The following is a 14,358-nucleotide window of genomic DNA, read 5'->3' as shown; positions in this document are numbered from 1 at the left end:
TCTACTCTTGCTAAGACTATATAAAATTTACTACTGTCTATGTACATTGTAGTGTAGAACTAACTTCTGCAACATTTTTGCTTCCATTTAGCACCTTTGCCACATAGGGGACATCCTTTTTGTTTAACAATCATGTATTACCGTATAGCTGGAAATATTTGCTGGAATTTAATTTTGCTGTTTGCTGTTCATCATAAAAACGCACAATTTAATTCCGCAAAGCATTATAAGTAATGGGTGTATCAACAGTACACGCCTACACCAGCAAAATTAAATTCCACAAACATTAAAATTAGCTATATGGGTACAAAATCGCAGAATATAATTCCCGCAAACTTTTCCAGCTATACGGTAGTATCACCTTTTTGTTTTATGAAAGTTTGATCATGTACATGTATGTACATCACTTTTAGGCCTCAATACTGAAACACTTACTTCATCGTTGACTAATCTGTCAAACCAATCAGCTAATGCTGCCATTAATTCTCTGGACCAGTTCTTTTCTTCTCTCTCTTCAACAGTTTCCAGCAGAGGATCTCAACTATTCGCTCAACTGGAGGATCTCAAAGTTAGCATGATGATAATGCACATTTTAAAAGTGTTTTTTTGTCATTTAATAGGAATCTCTAGCTAAATCAGATCAACTAGAGCCATCAACCATAGCAGAACTAGAGAACATATTATCAGAAAGGAGGAAGAGTCTCGATGCTCTTGAAGAGATTAAGTAAATATAAGGCAGCATTGTCTCCATGTTAATCTAACTTACAATGCCTGTATTGATGCTTAGAGAGAGGTTGGATCTTAATGAAGTACACAAGGTCAAAGGTCGAGTCGAAGTGCTGGAAGCAATGTGTGAGAGATTAGAGAATGATCTAGCTGATGCAAGGCAAGTTTAGTATACCATAACATTATTAATTATAAAGTTTACTCCTGTCTATGTTTGTTCAGGTTTGATTTAGAGAAGGCACTTACAAAGAATGAGAGACTCCAGCGTCAGCTGACTGAGGCTCTTGAATCCTCTCGCTCAACTCGTTCACCGTCAGAGCAAGCCAGCAGTGAGACTGGAGCAAAGGAAACTGAAGGAACAGCTCATGTGGTATCACCCACGGCACCTGGTGGTCCCCCAGCATCAGGAGGAGGAGGAGGGGGAGGAGGATCAACTAATGAGAAATCACCTCCTGTATCTAATGAAGAAGTTAGTTGAAACTAACATCTCTATTGCATATACTTTTGTTACAGCTAGCTTACCAGTAATTATAATATGCCTCCTGGAATTATGTGACATTTTGATTTTTAAACTCTAAAGGACATGTACATGTGTAATTCTTGTGCATTGATTGTTACTAATATGTCTATTGGTTCTCATATATGTAGTTGGATACTTTACGTTCAGAACTGGACGATGTTCAGAAAGTTTCTGAGTCACGTCTTGCAGAAATACAGCAGCTCAATCAGCAAATTGTAAACCTCAAGCAGCAATTAGAGAAGAGCAAGATAGCTGCCCAACAAGTATGGAAAATGATTTTAAAGAATGTCATGTTAGTGACTTATCTTACATGTAGGTATCAGATAGTTCAGTCAGGGAATCATCTGTTTTTAAGTCCCTCCAGAGTCAGTACAGTATATTAATGCTAGAGCATCAGCAGGCTAGGAATCTTTATGAAGAAGCAAGGAAGCTTCTTAACACAGCAAAGACACAACACATCATGCAACTGGAAGAAATAAGGTTAATTATCAATATCAATGTTACTGTCATCCCAATGACCATGTACAGTGTATTTTGTCAAAAAAGGCTAGAAGAGAATTCTTCATTTTTATAAGTTTTTTCTATTGCGTATACATGTACTTACATGTATGTTGTGTAGAAAGTTTGAAGTGATTCCAATCAAATCTGGATTTTATGAATTTTTGAAGTTGCTCAAAAAGTTCTTGATTTATAGTGACAATGGAATGAATGGGTGTTTTGCTTGTCACGGATTTCGTGACAATGGAACCAATGGGTTTTTACTTGTCACGGATTTCGTGACGATGGAACCAATGGGTTTTTACTTGTCACGGATTTCGTGACGATGGAACCAATGGGTTTTTACTTGTCACGGATTTCGTGACGATGGAACCAATGGGTTTTTACTTGTCACGGATTTTGTGACAATGGAACCAATGGGTTTTTACTTGTATAATTTTTTTATAAGTTGTTATGGCTTCTTTTCATTTTCAGGCAAGAGGAGTTAAACTATCAGAGTGAAGTAAGAGATGAGATGTCAAGGATAGAGACAAGTTTGGCTACAGTCCAACACGACTATGAGCTATTAAAGATTGAGCATGAACAAACAATAGCTGCTAATGATCAAGCAGCCCCTATAGCAAAGTAATAATTATGTGCAACTAATAATTTATTATTAATGATATAGAGAACTACAAGAAATGGTTGGTAGCCTTCAAAAGAACATTCAACAATTGAAGGGAGAGATCAATCGATACAAGACCCGTGCTTACAAAGCTGAAGAGAAGCTTGGTAAGGTAAGTGATCCTTAAAAGCAAAATAAATATACACTACACTACATGAATGATGCATACTCTGCAAGAACTTTTATATCTGAATCATGATAAGATTTATTGGACATCACTTGTTTGTATTCTTTTAGCTACTGGAATCAGAGAAAGAAGCTAAGGAAGGTCCTGCAGTTTCAGCCTCATCAATCTCACCGCCACCTTCTCATTCTCAATCTAATCCAGCCCCTTCTACTAATCAAAGGAGTAATTCCACCGAAGAACCAGTGGAAACTCCAATCACTGGTGAATCACTCAATGAACAAAGAATAACGGAGCTTGAAGAATCGATAAAGACTTTAAAATCTGAAAAGAAAGAGCTTGAAGATAAACTGGATACATACGGTGCAGCTGACAAGGATAAGACTGATCTTGTAACTGCTGAGAAAAAAGCAAGACAATATGTAAGAAGAGAAGAGAGAATTATGTTCCTAATGCTAATATAGACCAGGTTTGTCTGATTCATGTGTATATTTATGTTTCAGGCTGACGAATTGAAGAAAAAGTTTGAGGAAAGTCGAAAGGAGTATGAAAAGAAGAAGGAACACATGAAGGAAGGTGTGATTTTATCACACATGTATTACGGAATTGATTTTATTTAATAGATCAAAGACAGCTTCAAAAGGAGTTAAGCAACAAGAAGCAAGAGGCTCATGCACTGATGGGAGAGATGGAGTCTATAGCACAAGCTTTTGAGGAAATACAAGAACAAAACATTAGATTACTCCAACAGCTAAAAGTAATTTTTACCCTAATATCAGTGATAATTGCCAAAGCATGTACAATTAGTTTCGTTATTATTATAAACTATTATTATTGTTTAGGAAAAGGATGATGCAAATCTGAAGCTAATGTCAGAGAGAATAAAAGCAAAAAGTATTCAGAAACTCCTCAATGAGGAGAAGAAGTTACTGGAAGCTGAAATATCTGCTATCATTTCTGAGAGGGATAGGTAGAAAACTAGAAATTTAAAGCTTAACATCATGTTATGCATTATATTGTAACAGATTAAACACACTAGTGCAGAAACTGGAGGACAGAGAGAAGAATTCCGAAGCAGCCATTTTATCTGCAGAGAAAGAAATCTCTTTAAAACAACAGTCAATAGAAGTATTTAAAAAGAAGGTTACTGACAGATTAACAGTCACATTTTTTAACAATTATTTTTTTATTTTAGGCACTTGATAGTGCACAGCAGCAACAAGAACACTCTTTGAAAATTGTTGAGCTTGAGAACATATTAACAACTACACAGCAATCACTGCAGTCTAAGACTGAGGAGTGTGAGACTGAGATACAGAATGCAAGAAGGTAAGAAGTCTTGGTTTCTCTTTGTTCAGCTATACTCTTTGTCATGTAGAGCTCAAGAAGAAATTGTTAATATGAAACGAAAGCTTGAGAAATATCGACATAGAGAATGGGCCAGCTCGAGTGATGAGGTTTTATTGGAAGAAAATAGAATATATAGAGTAAGGAGATGCACATAACATTAGTACTTATACATATTTACTTCTCTGTCAATCAATATTATTTTAAGAGCTAGGATTTTAATTTTTTTATTTTAGACGAAACTCAACTGTCCTGTTTGTGCTAGTCGTAAGAAGGACACTGTACTCACTAAATGTTTTCACGTGTTTTGTTCCGAGTGTATAAAGACCCGCTATGAGACAAGACAGAGGAAATGTCCAAAGTGCAACGCCGCATTCGGTGCCAACGACTTTCACAAGATTTACATTTCTTAGCAATGTGATTTTTCTTCTCTTTTAATAATGATTGAACTTTGTCATAAAAGTCTGATCTGCATTGTATTCCTCTTTTTATAAAAATCCCAATCATATGTACACGGAATGGAGGAGTCATTAGTTTTTTGATTTGCGGCGGCTTCTCTTAACAACTTCCCATCCTGTATAACATACACAAGGTAACAATTAACATAAGAACAGTTCTTGATATCTTACCATCATCAGGTATTGGTGCTATTGGTTCTTTCTTTGGACTGGTCTGTTCATTTAGTTTTAATTGTTCTAAATCTTCTTGAATTCCTTCACTATCACTTTCTTCTTCTTCAACAACTTCTAATCCATTCACCTATTTTAAAAGGGAATGTCTTCTAAAATTTTATTAATACCAAAACAACAAATTAACATGATAACATTACAGCAATATGTACAATATACCACTAACCTCTTCTTTCTCATCCTCTTCTACACACTGTACTTGGACTGATGGAACAGGTGAGCGACTCTTTGATATAAAATCTTGAATCTTTTGAATATTACCGGATTGATAGTCAGAATAAAGTTCACATATCTTCTTTGCAATCTACAAAGCAATATATAATCAAATAAGGATAAGTTGTAATTACATACCATTGGTACACTAGCATCTTCTACTGATGTGTGGAACTCTTGGTCCATTAGAACGCACAAATAATCCTCTAATTCCCATGACTGAACGTCAACTAAAAGGTTAAAAAAACTAACTGTAAAATAATTTTACCATCCCAATATACACTGAGATAATATTACAACAGATGCTCATGTAATCAAAGTGATTACACACACTGTAGTATTATTATAAGATTACTATTGTTGCACATGAAGTCAACTGTCACTTCTTCCATCCATTGTGCCTTTTCCTTACTCAGGGGCCCACCAAACATATTCTCCACTGCTATCTTTATAGCTTGCCACTCTCTCATAACTTTACTGACGGCATCTATAAATACCTGGGGAGGTTTTACTTTGCCATAGACTTTGCCCACTCCCGCCATTTTTGTATAGACACGTGACATTTGAATCTTAAATTAAACCAAGATTAAACTGGAATGGCTGATCAGCTGAACATGATCACTAGATAAATATTTAAAATACATGAACATGATGCTAGAGCCTTAGACATGCTCAAAATAAACAGAAAAAAAATTTCCAACAAAAAGATCCAGGTATTTTAGCAATAATTATTTATTGGTGCATTTTGCAATCTCCTCCCCTATTCTATCTAAAGACACGCCTTCAGTCGTAAACGGCTTCACCAATCACCATTGTCTGAGAGCGGAACACTTTGAGCAATCTGCACCTCTAATATCTATGCTGCACCTCTAATCATGGCCGAGCTAATAGGAAACGATGATGGTAAGTGTGGGCTTGTATAACTATCAATTTACATGATGGGTCACTCCATTTAATTAAATTCATTGTACTCTACACTGTACAGTAATAAAACTCCCAAATAGACAATGATAGATCTAGGCTAGATCCAATATATAATTCCTAGCTCATTTTCCTTTGATATGATTGGTATGTAGTATGTACTCCTGGTATTATCTATGCTTTGATGCCGCATACAGTTGGCAAGTTGGCAGTTTTGCCAAGGGCTTACTTTGGAGTACTATCACTGTAAAATATTCTTTATAGCAGATTATTGGTTGCTTCGCCAAACCGTTAACTTTGCTTTTGGCAATTTAGTTCTTGAGTCATTTTGTTATCAGTTTCCTTTCTGAGTTAAGACACCTCTGAACTTTTCCTTATAAAGTAATGATTAAATTAATACTAGAGTCTAGGTAGTGTTGTTATATTGATTTCAGTAATAGTTTATACAATAGCAAGGGAATGTACCACAATATACCCCCCATTGACTAACTGTTATGCATTTTTCAAGATATAAGTAAAGTGCTTGAAGGGATGAATGTCAAGCAAGATTGTCTATTGAGTAGATGCGAAGACAGCTTTTTTCTGATGTTGACACAGAATGTTGCCCAATACGATGTCTTAGGACCTTATTTTGGGATGAGTCAGACCGATCTGATTCAAATCAAGCGAGATAACGACACAGAAGGCACTCGAATGATGGCAATGCTCTGGAAATGGAGAACTAGAAATGGAAGCAAAGCAACCTATAGCTCATTGATATCAAACTTTCTTCAAATGAACAACCGTGAGATTGTAGAATTAGTAGTAAAGCATCTTCAAGAGGAGAATAAAGTAAAGGAAATGTCTTCTGTGGCTGTTCCATCTTTTACACCCGAAAACTCACCTGGAAAGTACCTCAACTGGTCAGAAATGAGCGACAACGAAAAGGAGAGAGTGCGTAATGATTTGATTGATCGTAGCAATAAAGTCAGACTCTCTTTTGCTTCTCTGCTTGTGAAGATCGTTCAGTCTTTTAAAAGGAGTCAAGTCAGTGTGGAAGAGCTTAAGCTGTATCTCTGTCAACTGCCTCATCTTGACAGTGATCCCAGTTCACTTGAGCGCTTAGAGCAAGCAGATGATATCGCTAAGATATTTCGCATTCTTAGTAAGCATTATTCCTGGTACAACCACGAGCTTCTTGGAGAGGTCGTTGATACATTCGGTACAGAAGAAGACCAAGCTCTTATTTCAAAATACAATCAAGACAAGCTGCTTCCTTATTTGGAATGTTCAATATTTGAAATACCTCCTTGTTTATTTGATTCTAGCTGTAATTTCCGACAGCAGCTTTGTTTAAAGTTGCCTGACAGCATAATGCCATCTGGCTCTGATGTCAAACTTTTACAAGAGAAGCTGGCTAAGCGGTTAGACCTCCCTGTGTCTTGTCTTCAACTCACAAGTTATACTGCTGGATGTGTTGAGCTCTACTTTGCACTATACCGAGACGTTTATGTCAAAGACTTGGAATCTATAGCTGTGTATGATACCATTAGAAAAGCATACTTTGTTAGTGTCGATGTTATTGATATTTTGTAAGTTACTTTGTTTCAGTTTGTTGTATATTCACTTTCCTATTGTAATTGTTAAAGGTTTAGCAAGGAAGCACCACGGGAATTGAAAATTTTGAGGAAGCTAATGTCACCCAAAGAGAGTACTTATAATGAGGAGCAAAAAACTGAGGAGCTAATTCCACCAAGTAATATTGTTATGCTTAGTAAACTTATTATTAAATTATTATAGATTCTCCAGGCTATGCTGATGGTGGTATTGGTGGTGATGGGAATGGGATGGAACAGCTTCTAATGCTAAAAGTCCCTGAAAACACTCAAAAGAAAGACAGTACTTGCAGCTATGATTCAGCTGTAGAACTGGTTAGTGGCAGTGCATGGATTAATTAATAGTTTGGGCAGTTTAGTTATACTAGCATTAGCATTGTCAGCAATATCATCAAAATAAATATAATTAAATGGGCGCAATTATGAACAGTAAACAAAACAAGAGTTAAAATTTTGACTAATTATTGTATTGTATTGTAATCCTCAAGGAGGACACAATTTACCAAAGGCGAGAAACTCTTCCATTTTTATGTAAGTATTATAATGTACAAAAACAGTAGTATTGCTTTTTTTGTATAGTAGGAAGAAGGCAGCTAGATCAGTGAGTGTATCACATACAGAACTATTGGCTATGCCTTATACTTTTTATAGGAGGCAAGTATCACATAAACTTAGTGAACACACTAAGACACTGGCAAACAAATTAACAAAAGTCCAAGAATTTCAGTAAGAATACTTTATTGGGAATTTGTAATTAACTTTAACAACTTTATTTCTAGTTCTGAAAAGAAGGTAACATTGCGTGGATCGCCGAATCAAAGATTATTCACTGTGATTGGTGGTAGAAATGTTGGCATATTTGTCTCATCAGCTCCTCCCTGTGATGCAGTAAGTGAGTGCATGTATGAAACAAGATAATACAATTCTTTCTTAGCAAATAATGAATGGTGATCAAATATTGGATATAAATGGACATACCACATATGGCATGTCTCTTTATGATGCAACTAGTATAATAGAAAGAAGCAACACTGAAGACATCAAGCTTACACTAATAGAGAATAAATCAAGTATTTTAAGGAATAATTATTATTATTTTTATTATTAATACTCATGATGACTTAGAGTATCTTGTGGCATTGGGCCACCTTGAAGCTGATTCATTCTACATAAAAAGCATGGTCAATCATGAGCCATCAACTAAAGATGATGCTAGACTACAAACTGGGACTATTCTCAGAGTCATTAATACTTACCTTTTTGCTAATCACTGGCTTGCATGGATGGTGGATGAAAGGACAGGATTAGAATTTGATTTGAAACGGATACCGTCTCCATATATGTAAGACTAGTCATAATTTTTTTGTTTGATTATGGTGTAATTTTATAGTGCAAAGCTTTTATTTGGTAGTGAGGTTTATGTCGTGGTTGACAAATCAAGCTTATCTTTCAAAGGCCGCACACTGTCAGCCAGCTTTAGTGAAGATCAACCTGTTCCTAAAGTAAAATGAATCTCAAATGCTGTAATTTATGCATAAATTTAGGTAAAAATTGAAGAAATGGAAAGTACTTTATGAGACTATGACTATAATTGGTTATTTTTTATTCATGTTGTATAATCAGTGCAGTTAACATTATTCATGAGCACTGTCATAGTTATTAAATTGAAACTGATTACGTCATTCATTATTGGGACTACACACATGTGTAATGGGGAAAATGGATCGGATCATCCGGGGAATGAACATGATGTCAACAAGCTTTCTATGCTACCTGTACAGCCTATATATACAGTACATCTGTATTTCATGATGTAACAGAAACTACTTCTACACAGGCAACTAGCAACTCCTCCTCGTTATCACGGTTATGGCTGTAGTGGATAAAAACCTGTTGGAACCTCTTGATCATGGAAATAAAGAAGGAAGATTAAGCACTGTAAGTATTTTAGTTATTTAAATTAGCTTTGAATGTATACAACATTGAAATGAATTAAAAATGCCCTGTACTTTGAGTTTAAAATTCTAAAAATTTTTATTTTGATTGTAGATTTATGATATAGAAAAATTAAATTTTCTATAGCCAGATTTTTTAACAAATTTATAAATTTATAATAAAAATTAATTTTGATTAAAATGAACTTATATACACAACATCAGAACTTTTATATGTATTTTTTAAAATAAATTATAAAAATAGAGAATTTTTTCTAGCCATTTTTGGCAAAATTTGGCTAAGCACTCTGTACTATTTTAGTACATTGTTTCGGGCCCGATTTTTGAGTAACTTTAAAAATTTGCAAAAATCCAATTTTGATCGGAATCAGCTCAAACTTGCTACACAACATAAGAACATCTATATGCATCAGAAAACATTATAAAAATGGAGATTTCTCTCCTAGTCATTTTTGGCGAAATTTGACCGAAGTCCCTGTACTATAGTACAGGGACTTTGGCCCAATTTTTGAGTAACTTTAAAAATTTGCAAAAAATCTAATTTTGATGGGAATCAGCTCAAACTTGCTACACAACATAAGAACATGTATATGTATCAGAAAACATTATAAAAATGGAGATTTCTCTCCTAGTCATTTTTGGCAAAATTTGGCCAAAAATCCTGTACTATAGTACAGGGACTTTGGCCTGATTTTTGAGTAACTTTAAAAAATCCAATTTTGATTTAAATTAGCTCAAACGAGCTAGATTTGAGAAAATGTATTTACAGAGTTATTTTTAGAGGGTATGATTGCAGTACCCTTCATTCTTGAACTTGATTTAATTTATCACATGCTTTGTTACACTCTCTTGAACAGATGATTTTAATTTTTATTACAATTACTATGACAGAAATCACTACATAAAGATCAGCCATATATGCATCTATCCCAACTAGGCTCAACTTATTTCCTTTACCAAGACAAACATGCTTTCTGTTTTGAAAGAAAAAGATGAGGACATTCAAGCACTACGGAGATTCTACGAATCCATTTTATCAGAAAAGGAGGATACCATTAGACACTTACAGTCACACATTTCTTCACTAAACTCCCAAATTAATGAGCATAGGAAACAGTTAGTCATCATTCAAGAGGAATGTACAATGAAAGATTATCTCTTGGAACAAACAGTGAGTAATTGATGAAGCTATACAATACCTACACTATTAATGACTTGTGTCCATTGATGGATATAACTCATTTGTTCTACACTGGGATGTATACTGTGTGTACAAATCATTAGCTCCCCACCCTAAAAGATTACTATTAGACTATTTACTCTAATCTTAATCTACTCTTTTCTTAGAATCAATCTAAATTCTGGCTGCACGAGTGCAAGTCAAGTGAATCAAGGAAACAGTTGTACATCAGATCATGCGAACAGTTGGCAGAGTCAGACAGTGAGGTGAGCCAATAAGATATATTATGTGCAAGTAATGTGGGCAAACTTTTAGGGGATGTTTATTCGGCAGTTGTGGAAGCAACAGTTGTTTTTTTACGAAATTGAAAATTGATTATTAATGTGATTTTGTGATGCATGAATTATAATGCGTTCATTTTGTTCTGATATTGAAATTATCCTTTGTTTTTAATTTTTAGGAAATTGAGCGTGGACAGTATCAATCTTCATTAATTACTGGGTCTAGTACAACCAATCACTCACTCACAAGAATCAGCAATCATCAGTTAATGACTAATCTGATACAGGAATTGAAAGCATCAAAGGAATCACTCTCTCATAAAGAAGTAAATAATCAATGCTTTTATTCTATTTTTAAAATAATGATCAATATGATGTGATATTAAATTTTATATCCAAATGTTTGTGTAGAAAGTAATAAAAGAAATGCAACAGAAAGTATGTGAAGTAGAAGAGATGCTAGAAATAAAAGATAGAGCCATTCAGCAGCAGCTTATCACAATGGATGAGATTAGAATGGAACTTAAAAGCAAAACGCTTCAACTATTGGATATTGACATTGACCAACTACAAACTGTTATCAGTGAGAAGGACACAGCTATTGGCCTGCTTGAGATGAAGCATGTTATTGGAAAACATCATGACAGACTCCAAAAAGAAAAAATGAAACTGACAAAAGAATTAAAGAGCAAAGTACATAGCAGATATTGACACATGAACCAAAGGAAGGTTTTATACCTTTGTATTCTTTAGATTCAAGAAAAACTTTTGTTATCACAAGATAGCAAAAACCTCCAGTCATCAGAACATAATGACGAGCAGCAGGTATATAGTATTAATAGACTAATAGTTATTGGTATACATTTTAGATTCGAGAGGAAATTAGTGTGATATTGAAAGGAAAAGAAAAACTAAAAGGATACATTGATCACTTACTGTCAGTAGCACTGGACACTGACCCTGAACTACTTGAAGGACTGCCCAGAGTTCAACAGAGCCCTGGAATGAGCCCTGACCTACTAAGAATAGCATCACTTACTGAAGTATGTGTACATATATATTTTTACATCATCAGCATTGTGTATTTATTGCATAAAAACAGTTAGTTGAAGAGTTACAGGAAGAAAAGGATGACATGTATTCACTGCAGAGCTATGCAGCATCACTATTGCAGAGACTATCACATTGCTCACCTGAACTATTAAACTCCTTTAATATTATTGATCATTAATGATTGGCCTTGCTCTGTTGTATGGGCAAGGCACTATAGTTTTTATTTGTGACAAATAGACCACATACAGTACATATTAGCTTGAATGATACTAAAGCATTGCATCTTCAAAGCCAATTTTTTGGGTAAAAACAACATCAAATCTACAATGCCATGTTATAATAACATAAGGCACTAACGGTTGGTTTATGTTATAAAAAGATAAACATTAGCCTACCAGTTTCAATTTACACTAACTCGTCAGTTTGAAAATGATAGCTCTAATCGCTGCCGTCTTCTTGTTGAGTGTCAGTGAAGTTATTAGTCAATGTTCACCTTCCTCAGGTAAGACACTAGATGTGTATAATAACAACTGTATAGGTTTTTTTAGGTATCTACCTGAGGTATGATAATGGAAACTGTTACCCCAATGGATCATTTTTTTCAGATAACACCATCAGAGATAAGCCTTTAGAGTGTGGATTACCTGGTGCTACTTTAAATGGTGGACAATGGATTGGTCCTAATGGAACAGTTCCTTGTCCTGGTAGCAAGCAAAATGTTCAATGTACCCCTGGGTCATCAGGTACAGCTATTCTCAGTGTTCAGATAAATCACCCGAATTTTCTCGCGTCATCTGCTGGTGATGGCTGGTACAAGTGTTGTCTACCCACTGATTGTTCTAATGCTAATAACACCATCTTTGCTAATATATTCAGTAAAAGAATACTATATATAATCACTTGCTGAGTAATAATTTTCATTTGTAGATTTTGCACAGATAGATTCATTGACTGCTGATCTTCCTTCTGATATGACAGTATATCCTCAGGAATACAAACTGAATTGTACTAAAATTGGACACAATCGCTATGATATTAGTATGAGCATTGGTAATACTGCACTGGCTAGTTACACTAATTGTCATGATCCTGATGATAATTGTCCTGGTACTGATTTAACTGGTATTGTTGAAAACACAGTAAGATATACTGTTACTATCACATGGGATGGAATGACTGTCAGTAGTGGATCAGTGAGTCAATCAATCACTGGAGATCAAATGTATCAGTGTGTAGTGCAAGTTAGTAATCAAAGAACTAGAACACGTAGTTTAACTGTAACAGGTAATGCTTATAAACTCTAAAATTTACTGTTACCAATCTCTCTATCTTAGTACCAGCATCTGCTCCCTCTTCTCTTACTGAGGTCAACAAGACAGCTACCACTATCACTGTCAATTGGAATGCACTTGATTCATCTGATGCTGATGGATATGTAGTCAATGTCACTAGTGACACAGACACTGTGCAGACAGTACAGGTGGAGGGAAGTAGTAATAATACAATCACACTGAATGGACTGAGAGCAGTAACAAATTATAGCATCACAGTCAGAGCCTATCAACAATTACTGGGACCTGCTAGTAGTACAATTAGTGTCTTTACTACTCATTGTCAGCAAAAAGGTATTTTAGTTTTAATATAAATTATACATATGTAATATTGATTTAATAGGTATATATTTAGGAGCTAATGGAAACTGTTATCCTAATGGATCATATTTTTGGGATAATACTGTCAAAGCAGTTACTGAAGCTATATCATGTGTGTTACCTGGTACTAGTCTAACTACTGGTCAGTGGGTTAGAGTTGCTGATCCTGATGATGATCCTATTGACTGTAACAATAATAGTGACAATGATCCTTTTCGTTGTACTAATGTCACTTCACCTGATGCTATTCTCAATCTTTATCTTGCTCAGGGACTACCAGCAGAGCAAGAAGGCTGGTACAAGTGTTGTCTACCTACTGATTGTTTGACTGCTTCAAACATCATGTTTGCTAATATATTCCGTAAGAAGAGCTAATTAAATTTTTGTGATTCTTTTCAATTGTAGGATTTGTACAAATAGCATCATTTTATGTTGATATCCCATCAAGTATAGTATTACCTCAGGAATACACAATACATTGTATTAAAACTGGATATGCTTATGGTTATGACTTTAAATTGAAATTGGATGATATACAATTGATTAATAATGCAGGATGTACTTCTTCATCACCTTGTAATAACAGTTACTTATTACACAAAAATAATCACACATATGATCATACTGTTAATGTCACATGGGATGGAATGACTGTCAGTAGTGGATCAATCAGTCAATCAATCACTGGAGATCAAATGTATCAGTGCAGGGTAGCAGATCATCCTGATGCTAATGCAATTAGAATACGTAACGTAACTATAAAAGGTAATGTATGTCAATGAATGCTAATAATTCTTATTACCAATAATATTAGTACCAGCAACTGCTCCCTCTTCTCTTACTGAGGTCAACAAGACAGCTACCACTATCACTGTCAGTTGGACTGCACTTGATTCATCTGATGCTGATGGATATGTAGTCAATGTCACTAGTGACACAG

At 34.9% G+C, this 14,358-nt stretch overlaps 4 protein-coding genes across 4 annotated transcripts in view; 3 read left to right on the top strand and 1 right to left on the bottom strand.

Annotated features, from left to right (window-relative positions):
- Positions 1–4,389, top strand: part of LOC100641323 (E3 ubiquitin-protein ligase BRE1A-like) — a 4,969-nt gene extending 580 nt beyond the window's left edge. The window contains exons 3-18 of the mRNA XM_003382695.3: positions 414–568; positions 621–724; positions 788–886; positions 949–1,195; positions 1,375–1,509; positions 1,563–1,726; positions 2,219–2,368; positions 2,412–2,520; positions 2,646–2,954; positions 3,036–3,108; positions 3,156–3,289; positions 3,375–3,502; positions 3,558–3,675; positions 3,728–3,861; positions 3,911–4,019; positions 4,116–4,389. Coding sequence (XP_003382743.1) covers positions 414–568; positions 621–724; positions 788–886; positions 949–1,195; positions 1,375–1,509; positions 1,563–1,726; positions 2,219–2,368; positions 2,412–2,520; positions 2,646–2,954; positions 3,036–3,108; positions 3,156–3,289; positions 3,375–3,502; positions 3,558–3,675; positions 3,728–3,861; positions 3,911–4,019; positions 4,116–4,292 — 2,345 coding nt within the window. The 3' untranslated portion in view covers positions 4,293–4,389. The remainder of the gene's footprint in view (positions 1–413; positions 569–620; positions 725–787; positions 887–948; positions 1,196–1,374; positions 1,510–1,562; positions 1,727–2,218; positions 2,369–2,411; positions 2,521–2,645; positions 2,955–3,035; positions 3,109–3,155; positions 3,290–3,374; positions 3,503–3,557; positions 3,676–3,727; positions 3,862–3,910; positions 4,020–4,115) is intronic.
- On the bottom strand, positions 4,330–5,384 carry LOC105312605 (pre-rRNA-processing protein TSR2 homolog). Its single transcript, XM_011405381.2, has 5 exons — positions 5,137–5,384; positions 4,920–5,011; positions 4,735–4,872; positions 4,509–4,638; positions 4,330–4,453 (listed from the first exon to the last, which is right to left on the bottom strand). The coding sequence occupies exons 1-5, from the start codon at positions 5,342–5,344 to the stop codon at positions 4,410–4,412; spliced, it is 612 nt and encodes a 203-aa protein (XP_011403683.2). The 5' UTR covers positions 5,345–5,384; the 3' UTR covers positions 4,330–4,409.
- Positions 5,385–5,482: 98 nt separating this feature from the next.
- LOC109581654 (uncharacterized) lies at positions 5,483–8,967 on the top strand. Its single transcript, XM_019995953.1, has 12 exons — positions 5,483–5,684; positions 6,211–7,273; positions 7,331–7,437; positions 7,482–7,612; positions 7,786–7,828; positions 7,877–7,898; positions 7,949–8,023; positions 8,077–8,185; positions 8,232–8,367; positions 8,423–8,639; positions 8,688–8,799; positions 8,842–8,967. The coding sequence occupies exons 1-12, from the start codon at positions 5,657–5,659 to the stop codon at positions 8,872–8,874; spliced, it is 2,076 nt and encodes a 691-aa protein (XP_019851512.1). The 5' UTR covers positions 5,483–5,656; the 3' UTR covers positions 8,875–8,967.
- Positions 8,968–8,999: 32 nt separating this feature from the next.
- Positions 9,000–12,016, top strand: LOC109581664 (uncharacterized). Its single transcript, XM_019995984.1, has 8 exons — positions 9,000–9,235; positions 10,190–10,423; positions 10,600–10,698; positions 10,893–11,039; positions 11,125–11,406; positions 11,467–11,538; positions 11,583–11,756; positions 11,816–12,016. The coding sequence occupies exons 1-8, from the start codon at positions 9,167–9,169 to the stop codon at positions 11,942–11,944; spliced, it is 1,206 nt and encodes a 401-aa protein (XP_019851543.1). The 5' UTR covers positions 9,000–9,166; the 3' UTR covers positions 11,945–12,016.
- The last annotated feature ends 2,342 nt before the right edge of the window (positions 12,017–14,358 follow it).

This window comes from Amphimedon queenslandica, unplaced genomic scaffold, assembly GCF_000090795.2.
Source record: "Amphimedon queenslandica unplaced genomic scaffold, v1.1 AMPQUscaffold_13520, whole genome shotgun sequence".
Taxonomy (NCBI): Eukaryota; Metazoa; Porifera; class Demospongiae; order Haplosclerida; family Niphatidae; genus Amphimedon; species Amphimedon queenslandica.
This window is presented reverse-complemented; position numbering and strand designations above follow the sequence as displayed.